Source organism: Otolemur garnettii, unplaced genomic scaffold (assembly GCF_000181295.1).
Source record: "Otolemur garnettii isolate 467f Iridium unplaced genomic scaffold, OtoGar3 scaffold00220, whole genome shotgun sequence".
NCBI lineage: Eukaryota > Metazoa > Chordata > Mammalia > Primates > Galagidae > Otolemur > Otolemur garnettii.
The window spans coordinates 2,209,339-2,220,177 of NW_003852615.1; the positions used below are offsets into that span (position 1 = coordinate 2,209,339).

The 10,839-nt window shown below is 36.9% G+C and overlaps 1 protein-coding gene across 3 annotated transcripts in view; it reads right to left on the reverse strand.

Annotated features, from left to right (window-relative positions):
* Positions 1-10,839, reverse strand: part of TFG (TRK-fused gene) — a 35,631-nt gene that overhangs the window by 24,306 nt on the left and 486 nt on the right. For 2 of the 3 annotated variants that reach the window (XM_023508063.1, XM_003801788.2), the window contains exons 2-3: positions 6,845-7,071; positions 2,583-2,666 (exon numbers count right to left, since the gene is read on the reverse strand). In XM_023508063.1, the coding sequence (XP_023363831.1) occupies positions 2,583-2,666; positions 6,845-7,028 (268 nt within the window). In that variant the 5' untranslated portion in view covers positions 7,029-7,071. Of the gene's footprint in view, positions 1-2,582; positions 2,667-6,844; positions 7,073-10,839 lie in introns of those variants that run through there. The other variant, XM_023508062.1, reaches the window with a different exon arrangement.

Consider the following 10,839-nt stretch of genomic DNA (forward strand, 5'->3'; position numbering starts at 1 on the left):
CTTAAGTTCTTCTCAAATGTTTGTTCTTTTTCCATAGTGCCTTGCTTTTATACGTGTATTCTTATTAAGTCTTTTAATAATTTTTATCACACATTTTGTAGACTATCACTTCTATTACCTACAGTTGTTGAAAATCTAATCCTATTAGCTGTGTCCACTATTTTTAGTTTACACTGTTTCACATGGCTTACAGTTTTTAAGTCTTAAGTCACCAACAGGGCTTTGTCCATGAGAAATCTGTGTGACCTGTATTGAGAATATATTCCTCCACATAGATTTCTGCCTTTCTTTCTGCTATTTTTTTAATGGTAATAACTGGGCTTGCAAGTTTCTGAACTATACAGTTTAAAGCAGGTGTTCTCAAACTGCAGCCCCGCTGAGGATGTATGAGGACATATATCTGCCCACTGGGTGTTTTTGCCACCACTGCCTGTCCTGCTTAGCAGCCAACTCATCCCGAGGTCTGCAGTCCAGCCCTCTAGCGGTCTGAAGGACAGTGAACTAGCCCCCTGTTTAAAAAGTTTGAGGACCCCTGGTTTAAAGTAAAGCCCAACTCACCTAAGGACCATGATATGAATCCTTAAGGGAGACTTCCCAAAAACCCTGAGACTCAGGGTATAACAGTCCTGCTTTCTTGACCTTTCCAAGGAGAGAGTCCTGTTTTTTTATTTATTTATCTTTTTATTAGATCATGGAATACTATGCAGCCCTAAAGAAGGATGGAGACTTTTCTTCCTTCATATTTACATGGATGGAGCTGGAAAATATTCGTCTTAGCAAAGTATCTCAAGAATGGAAGAAAAAGTACATCCAATGTACTCAGCCCTACTGTGAAACTAATTTATAGCTTTCATAGGAAAGTTATAACCCAATTATAGTCCAAGAATACAGGAGAAGGGGAGAGACCTGTTTTCCATCATATTCTTTTTGAGAGTACAGCCCACTGAGAGCCTAACCCATGTGAATACCAAATAAAAAGTCTTTAAATCATGCAGACGAAAACCTTCACCAAGAGCACCCCAAAGACTCAGCTTCTAATACTTCAGGCCTTAATTTTTAGTTCCATTAATTTTTTTGGCACCTGGATATTCCCTTACTTTCCTAGACAAGTTCACCTGCATTATTAAAAAGAAAAAATTGTGATTATTTATCTACCAGGTCATTACTTATTTTTAGAGGACAGATTTTCAGATTATCTAATATGTCCTTCGGACTAGCCAATAGTTTCAATATTATAAAAAGATAACTCTTACTTAAAAAAATTTTAAATGGTTCTTGTTAACATTTAAAAATATGATTCATATTCATCCTTTCTAGATAGAGATGACATGGAAATTAAGCCAATAGGCCATGATCATATTTCACAGAACATTAAGGTTCAGCACAACATAATTTAAAAACTAAAACAAATGCTGAATAAAACATCAGAAAAAAATGTACACATTTGACTTTTCACATAATTATGATGATACCATTTTAACTCCATAATTATTCCTATTTTGTCTTTGAAGAGTTCTGCCTTGCAAATCTATTTAAAATCTAAAAGAAAAACTCTAAATGATTAAAAAATCTGTTTTGTGTTTGTTTTTATTGAAACTATTTTTAATCTTTAAGAAAATACTGCCTAGACCAGGCGCAGTGGCTCATGCCTGTAATCCTAGCACTCTGGGAGGCTGAGGCAGGCAGATTGCCTGAGCTCAGGAATTTGAGACCTGCCTAAACAAGAGCACAACCCCATCTCTAAAAAAAGAAAAAGAAAATACTATCTAAACTCTTTAAAGCATCAGGCTTGTATGTTAAGCTTTGAGAATAAGTTAAAAAAAATAGTAATAATATACAGGAAGATATCAAAAATTCTCAGAAAACTCAGAGATAATTTTTAATCCTGATATACCAGTGGCATACATTAATACTTAGGGTAACAATGCAGATGTGGAATTTTAAACATGCCTACCTTCTATCAATCTTACAAAAAAAAACCCAAATAGCCTGACAATTCGAAAATCCACATAGGTGTACCTCAGCAGTTAGAGCACTGGCCATATATGCCAGGGCTGGCGGGTTCAAACCCAGCCCTGGGGCCTGCCAAACAACGACAACTACCACCACAACAAAAAAATAACTGGGCATTGTGGCGGGCACCTGTAGTTCCAGCTACTTGAGAGACTGAGGCAAGAGAATCTCTTAAGCCCAAGAGTTTAAGGTTGCTGTGACCTGTGACACCATAGCACTTTACTGAGGCAACATAGTGAAACTCTGTCTCCAAAAAAAAAAAAAAAAACCTAACACAGCTAAATTAAAGCTATAATACAGTTTCAGGGATATCTAAGTTATACCTTACTTCAAAAACAAAATAATCATAACATACTTTGTTCTTACTGAATTAAACTTCCATCATTTTCTTAAAACCATACATAGCCAGAAGCTTCAAGTAACTTAAAACCAATCCTTGAATGCAAATTAATTTAAGCACCTTTTGAGTTAAGTTACTGCTTAATTCTGAATCTTTAAAAGAAAAAAAGCCAAAGTCTTTAACAAAAATACAATGAATAGTAAATGTATGAGAAAAGTTTACTACTCACCAAATAATGTCAGTTTCAGTATTCTACTACATTGAATTGCAAAGGAAAGGTCAGAACTATCAAAAATTGTTATAAGATCTCCATCTGGAATTAAAGAAAAACCAGTTTCAGATTTGTATCAGCAGTAAACTAGGACACACGTAAAATTAAGATCCACAATGTAGACTGCAGAGCATAATTAGACCCTCCCATAAAAACCTTAAACTTTAAAGAATCACCTATCAAAGATGTATTTGCTCAAGAAAACAAAACACTAAATTAATTTTGCTTACTATTCTTATGTAAAGTACATAGCATATCTTCATGAGAAAACATAGCTAAGGTTAATGCATTAACTTTTATTAGTCACCAGGAAGAGATTCATAGCAGCAGTATCAGCAATTATTGGTTTAGACTGAAATATTTCTATTCTAAAAAATTTAAATATATTTATCAAAAGTTAAAGTCAAAAGATCCTCAAGGTTTAAATTCCAATACCATCAAACACCATTGACACAAATGGAGGGGAAGCCACATACGACAACTCCAAGGGTTGCTAAAAGGTTTTTGCAAAATTGCTTGGGAAACCTAGAGCATCAAAGGCCACATGTGGGTCTTTCAGATCCCCAAGTGTGACCCCCTAAACCAAATCCAAATTTCACAGAACAAATTCCTTTACTAAAAGAATTTGTTCTATAAAATGTGGATTCAGTCAAAAAGCTAAACTCAAAAGTTCTAGATCCGTGTGTGGCCCTAAGGAGGTAGGTTCCCCATTCCTGAGTGAAGCATTTCTGGTCAAAAACATTTTGATACTAAGAGGAAAACTATCATCTTTCCCTAGAAAAATACTTATATATACAAATCAGTGCATATTTAAGACTGAAATCCTCCCCATCTTTGTTCAGATCTGTGTTCCCTAGACTGTGTTGGACACTAGAGTAGAAGGAATAAAGAATATTATAATTACCATATCAATTGCATGTTTCAAAAGCTTTCAAAGGGCTGGGGAAATAATGTTCTATAGATAGAACAAGAACAAAAAAGCAGCCACAGACAAGGAGTTGGTCAGGGACCTCTGCAAAGTTATCTACACAGACAGTGGCTGGGAAGGCCAAGAAGCTAGACACTGCTACATCAATTTTAATGCTAACTAAGGAAATTTACTGTAGACAAGGGATGGCAATAACAGGATTTTGCATCTGTTTTTAGCTCTTTATAATCAGATTCACTGCACAACATATATATCTAAAGTTCAACTTTCAGGGATTCTACTCAAACACATTTTAAAAAGAAAATAAAGTATATATGTAAAAGAAAGAAACTTCTTATAACTGCCTCTTTTTCTTTTCTGAATTCCACAAAAGAAAAGAGTATCTCTGATGGTAGGAACTTTACCTGAACCCTTTCACTCTAGGGTCCAACAGTCTAGGGAACACAAATCTGAAAAAATTGAACATTTTTAAAAACATCATGAAAAATAAATATAATGCTCTAACTAAATGTGTTGGACAAATTCCAACAATGAGGATACCCCAAGCCCGGGGTCCATAAACTTTAACCAATGGACAAATCTTTGTTTTTATCGGGCAATGAACTAAGAACATTTTGTTACATTCTTAAAGGTTGTAAAAAAAAAAGATTAGACAGAGGCCTTACATGACCCTAAAATATTTGCTATCTTATCCTTTATAGAAAAAGTTTGCTGACTCTTGTCCTTAACAAAAATAAATGCATTAAGAAAAAGCCAGTCAGAGAGGTCATTTAACACATACTAAGTTTCAAGTAAGAGCAAAGCATCTCATGTTCAAAAAAGACACTTAAAGATTTGAATTATAAAGTGTAGAAGTCACAGAGATGAAAGTCAATGTATTATAGGCAGATGAGATTACCAGAGAAGTGAACATGAAGAAAACTGCTCTCCTTTATTGTTCTTTAACATGGGCAACTCTTTAAAATTTGTTTTGGCCAGCCTTGGAGCCACAGCAACACAAGATAGGGGCCGCCATGACCTCAGACAAATTATGAAAACCAAATATACAGCCTTAAAATAGAATGTGGACCTAAATACCCCAGAAGCACTCCCCTTTGTAAGATCTGTATTAAAAATTAATATGAATGGAGTTAATAGTTCTAATAGAGTGGTGGACCCAAGAGCCACTTCAGTGCTAGCAAAATGGCAGAATTCCTATAGTGTCAAAGTTGTCCTACAAGAGCTTCAGTGCCTAATGATGTCTAAGAAAATATAAAAATTAAAAAAAAAAAAAAAGGCTTGGCACCTGTAGCACAGTGGGGTGCAGCCACATACACAGAAGTTGGTGGATTTGAACCCAGGCGGGCCAGCTAAACAACAATGAGAACTGCAACAACAACAAAAATACAAGGGTATTATGGCAGGTGCCTATAGTCCCAGCTACCAGGGAGGCTGAGGCAAGAGAAATCGCTTGAGCCCAAGAGTTTGAGGTTGCTGTGAGCTGTGACACTACAGCACCTACTGAGGGTAATACAGTGAGACTTTGTCTCAGAAAAAAAAGAAAATATGAAACTTCCTCAGCCACCTGAAGGACAGCGTTATAGCAATTAATCAAAAGGAAAACCACAGGCCCTTTCCCACCCCTCCATTCGATTTAAGTAGTCTTCATTTTCCATAATAGTAAATTTTGTAGATACGTCTTGTAGACCTCAAAGTCCTGGAAAGGACTCCTGTTCAAAGGCAATTTATCCTAAGACAGTGTATAGATACTAATTTTTTGTCCGTCTGAAATATATAAGTTGTGTTATAAAATAAAATTTGTTTTGCTAGATAGCCAGCTCAGCTGACCAGCAGTGATTTACAGTCCACTCCCAAAGGGTAAACTGTACAATCTGCTACCCACCAAGAGACTTTTCCCAACCCATATACATCTCAGTAGAGCCATGTGACTGGATTCTGGCCAGTGTGTTGTAGCAGAAATGTACTACCTTGAGGCCTAGCAGTAAAATCTCCCATGTGATTCTTCATACTCTCTTTTCCCCCACCTGCCAGCTGGATGTCAACACCTAAGCTATGTGTTAAAGGTAACAAAACTTCTGTCAGCCCAGATCCCTAAATGATTTCTTGAGTGTTAAACCACTCAGATTGTAAGATTTCTACTTACAGCATCTGGCACTACTTTAAGCCAGCACTCACACAAAGAAAAACTATTAGTGATAAGAAGAAAACCACTGTGCATACAGTGCCAGAGATGTTAAAGGTATTAAGGAGGATGGTGTGAGAAGCAGTGCCAAATACTTAAGATCCAGATAAAAAAAGACTACAAATAAATTCAATAGTAAAAAAGATACAGGTAACCACCCAAAGAATAAATGTCAGTAACAATGTTAATAAAGGCAATTTAAAGAACAGAAAATAGAGTCTACTACTATACAGGCAGTCCCCAAGTTATAAACATCTAACTTATGTACAACTTACACTTACAAATGGAAGCTATCAGAGTAAGTCCCAGAGTTACAAACATCTGACTGATAAACAACTCACACTTATGAATGGACACTATTAGGTAGTAAATGTACCCACTCCAACTTATGTACGAATTCAACTTAAGAACAAACCTATAGAATGTATTTTTTTAATTTCAAATTAATATAAGGGTAAAAATTTCTAAGTTACATTGTTCTCACTCCTAAGGGAAACATCAAGTTGTAGAAGAGCCCTTCACTGAGGGGGCATGCTAAAGACCCTCACATCATAACTTATCTTGTTCATAACCCAAGGACTACCTGTAATCCCACTGTGTCTATGAGTAACGAACATCTGTCATTCAAAACCCATCTCCATAAAAAGTTTTGTAGTAAAATGAGTCTGAGAACACTGCATACTATAAACTGACAGTGTGTATCAACATATTACACTCTGAAAATTCCTGCAATAAAGAAACACATGTATCTTTGTTTAAACCAGCTTTCCCTTCCTTCAACTGACCACAAAACCCTTTCTCATTCAATACATATTAGGGAAAAAAAAGAGTAAGAATTTCCAAAGCAAGAAGAAACCAGAATTATATGAGAAGAAAAAATGCTTGTAAAAAGGTATGTGAAAGTGTTCTAACACTTAGAACTCCCTTCTAATAATAAATCACTTAGCTACTTTTAACTTACAAGAGAATTATACTAACTACATAAATACCCCATTAAGCAAACCGGCACTCAACTACCAGAAAAAGGGGGGACAAGAGATGGTCCAATAAAAATGGAAATAACAACATACATAATACTTAGGCTTTTAAAAGCTAGCTTTAATTTCTTACCTTCATCTTTATACTTTATTGTTACTTCATCATTACTCAGAAGTTTTCCTCTGAAAACTCGCTGCATCATTAGCACTAATTCATCATAAGTAATATCTTCATTATGAATAGGAATCCGCCGAATATCCTCCCCAAGTTGAGCTTTGATGATTAGCTTCCCACTTAGATCCAACTGTCCATTCATGGTGGACTCCAGGATGTTCTTTATATACAACTCTAAAGAAAGACTGATAAAAATGGTTTTGATGATTAAACAACAGCATATCTAAAAGTTGAAAAGAGAGGTACTACTAAAATCTAAGGAATTCTGATCTGCAAAAGAGATTCACTGTCTCGATGTTACCATATTCATATTATAATGGTCTAGACTTAGAGGCAACTTTATGTGCATAATAATTTTTTTCGTTTTAAACTGCCTATCTGACATTTTCACTTAGATTTCTCATTTGACACATTTAAAAACAAATTCCTAATCCTCTACTCAAAGCCTGCCTCTCTTGTCTTTTCTACCTCAGTTATTGACAACCCCTTCCTTCTAGTTATCCAAGACAAAAATAATCTTGGTTCCTCTCTTTTTCTGAAATCTTACATCTAAATTGCCAAAAAAAATCTGGGTGCCACTACCTTTGGAATCCACCCACCTCAGTACCTTTAACTGCTCTAACTTGATCTCAGGCACCACATCTCTTGCCTAAATTATTACAAAAGACTCCTAACTGGTCTGCTTGGTTTTTACCTTTATTCTCCCGTTGAGTAAAATCTAACATCATTCTGCTCAAAATCTTCCAATGGATTTACATCTCAACAAGCAAGACCCGCAAGACCCACAAGGTCATACATAATCTGGCCTCCCTGACCAAGTATTTATTTAACCTCATTTCTTACTTTCCTCCTTCCCTTACCCCTCTACACCCGTATTTTAAGTTGTTCTTCTCTACTCAAGGTTTCATACTAGCTACTCCCTTAGTCTTAAACCCTTTGGGCACTCCTCATATAATTCAGATCCCTGTTCAAATGTCAATTTCTTCCCTAACTATCTAATTTAAAATGGCTCCATCATATCTTCTAATCCTTCTTTATTTTTCCTCAACGTTCTTAACACTAATAGACATTAAAAATTTATTAACATTTTACTGTCTTTTCCATTGAAGGTAGAAAGTAAACAACTTTGTTTGCTGTATTCCCACAGCATAAAAGAGCACCTAGCACATGGTACTCAGTTATTCAATAATTGCTAAATAAAGGGAGAAATATTGTTTTCAAAATTTCTATTAGCCTACTCAAACGCTAACCCTGAAAAGAATGCCTGAACACTAAAACAGAGCCTCAGACTTTTCTCTCTAAAACAAGAAAGATTTCCTGAGTATTTTCTCTAGTTTCCCATTTTGGGGAACTTGAGGAGAAAGAGCAAATCCATGATACCCTCCTGAGCTTTTTAAAAAGACTGTCCACTACTGTGCTACGTACTTCATTACCACTACTCTTCAACTTTGTTGTGTATGATTACACTGCATGCTTTATTTAAGAAAGTAAGACAGTATCAGAGAACCAGCCACTAAATACTAATCTACTACAGAATTTGCCAATATTGGGTTTTATTTTAATCCTTAATATTACTCAGCATGATTATCCTATAATGACCTTGTAATCTTAAATTCAAATAATTTCTAAGGCCTCTAATAATTTAAATGGCTGCTATGTAATAACGGAGAATATACCTATGATCAAATAGTGGGTTAATATCTCTTCTACACAAGGCCAAGATGTTCCTAAATATGTTCTCTATAATTGCTGAGCATTTCCTTAGCATCTACTCCTTCCTCCCCCTGCCCCCAGCAAATGCTCTCTCAACGCGGTGTCCTCAACTTCCTACTGACCACATTTTTGTTTCAATCTCATGTTTTACTAGCAGTTTTGTTTTCTCCTCTTAAATCTGTTACTTCATTCACATCATTATTCTTCTCTGTAATTATTCTCTGTCCTTTTAGCATGTGTGAAAGCATTCACTGCCCCCTCATCACACAATCCTCCAAATACTTGAAAAGTTTTCATGAACCCTAATTCACTTCAAGAATATTACATGTCCTAATAGTCTTTATATAAATATCTCAGGTCCTTTCCTCTAACTAGCCCTTAAATGAATGTCTCTAGACTCACCATCCTCTAGCCAAATTATATTTTATTAATAAATTCTAAATGAAATGGGGCATTGAAACGGGGCATTAAAACTAAATATAACAATCTAAGGTCAATGTGGAACAAATGCAAAATAAGAACACTGTAAGATTTTTATCTGCCAATTCTCACAATAGATGTCTCATGAAGACTGGGATTAACTGAAACTTCCACACAACTAGCTCTCTTCAGCTTCTGCAGTCGGGAAACATTTACTAAATATCTACCATGTTACTTCAACAAAATGGTAAGTATTCCATCTTGTCTATATTAACAGCCTGAGAGAAATAAAGAACTTCAATAAACTGACGTGCTTGTTACATTCACCAACCTACAGCATATGTGAACTAGCAATAATGTACACGAGGACTAGTGCTCAGCTTCAGTAAGACAGTACTATCTATTCTCAGAAGCACCTAGAACAGTGCCTGACATATAGTAGATATCTAAATAATTGTTTTTGTTCCCCAAAATGAAAGATAAACAAGGGATAATAAAGTTCTGATAAAGGGACTGGGAGAAGAAAGCTGTAATATGAGATCAGTTCTTAAGTCAGACCTTCTCACTGTACCTTTTTTATGGAGCTAAAAGTGACTCTCAGCATCAGACATATTCCTAATTAAGAGAAAATCCCAACATCAAATTGATAGTACATCCTTTTCACTGTACAGGGAGTCATGCCCACTTCCAATGGATCTAAAAACTTGAGTCCTGTACTCTTTGTATCTGCCATGTTGGCAAGCAAATTCACTTTCGGTGCTTCCCACTCTCTGTGGCTAGAACTCGTGCTTCTTTCCTAAGGCTGTCCACAGTTTGTACAGTCATCGTACCAGGGTAAACACACAAGAAAGCAAAACAAAGAAACGTTTCCCTTCCTGGTTCTCATCTTCCCCAATAAGGTAGAGACTGGTAAGAACAACTAGTTCCTAGAACCGCTGGTGAGATTCCTACAATTTCTTCTCCCATCTTGTTCTTGTCCCACCCACTCTTAAGTCCAGAAATGAAATCGGCCACTGATTTGTGTAACTCTTCAACAGAACAATTTTCTCCACACTGGGAATAAACTGACATGCCCAAGGTCACATAAAAAGCTTGCCTCCTGAACCAGAATCTAGGTTCAATATCCAAACTTTCGGCTCCCCTAACCCTGAAGGTAAGACCCTGTCAAATTCAGAAACTGCAGCTTAGTCACCTCCTGAGGGTGGCAGTTTTCTTCAAGGAATCCTAAAGCCAGTCAACCTTTGATTATTCCAAAAAGCGCAAGGGGACTCAAATCTTGCCTGAGCAAAGGCAGTGTAGCTAGATCGTAAAGATTCGCACTACTAAGAATTGCCTTAAGCCCTTCTGGAAGGTTCATTTCATCATATTCAAAATGGGAATAATAATATATGGATTTGGATGGGTCCTTGGGATGATACATGAGATCGTGCATGTAAACTAGTATATACTACCTAGCAATGCAAAGTGAAAAAGTTAACTACAATCATCACTGTAAAACCGGGTTAGACGTCCAAACGGCGCTTGATTTAATCAGTAACTTAGCCAAGGAACGAGGTTATTCTTAAGTGACCCCCAATCTATCATAGGCGCTACTCTCCACCTCTCTCACCCTTTCACGTCCCTTCGAGGGTGGGACGCCGACCACCTGAAGCCCCCACCCCTCTCTCCGACGATCGAACCCTAGAGAGTAAGGAGACCTGCATGTGGCCCTAGCTAGCCCGAATGCCGCCCAGAGCCCCCGCGACCGGTCTCCCTGCCACGACAGCCAGCGGCCGCTCCCTCTCCCCTCCCCCTCCGTGACCTCCCCTGCCCCTCGCCAG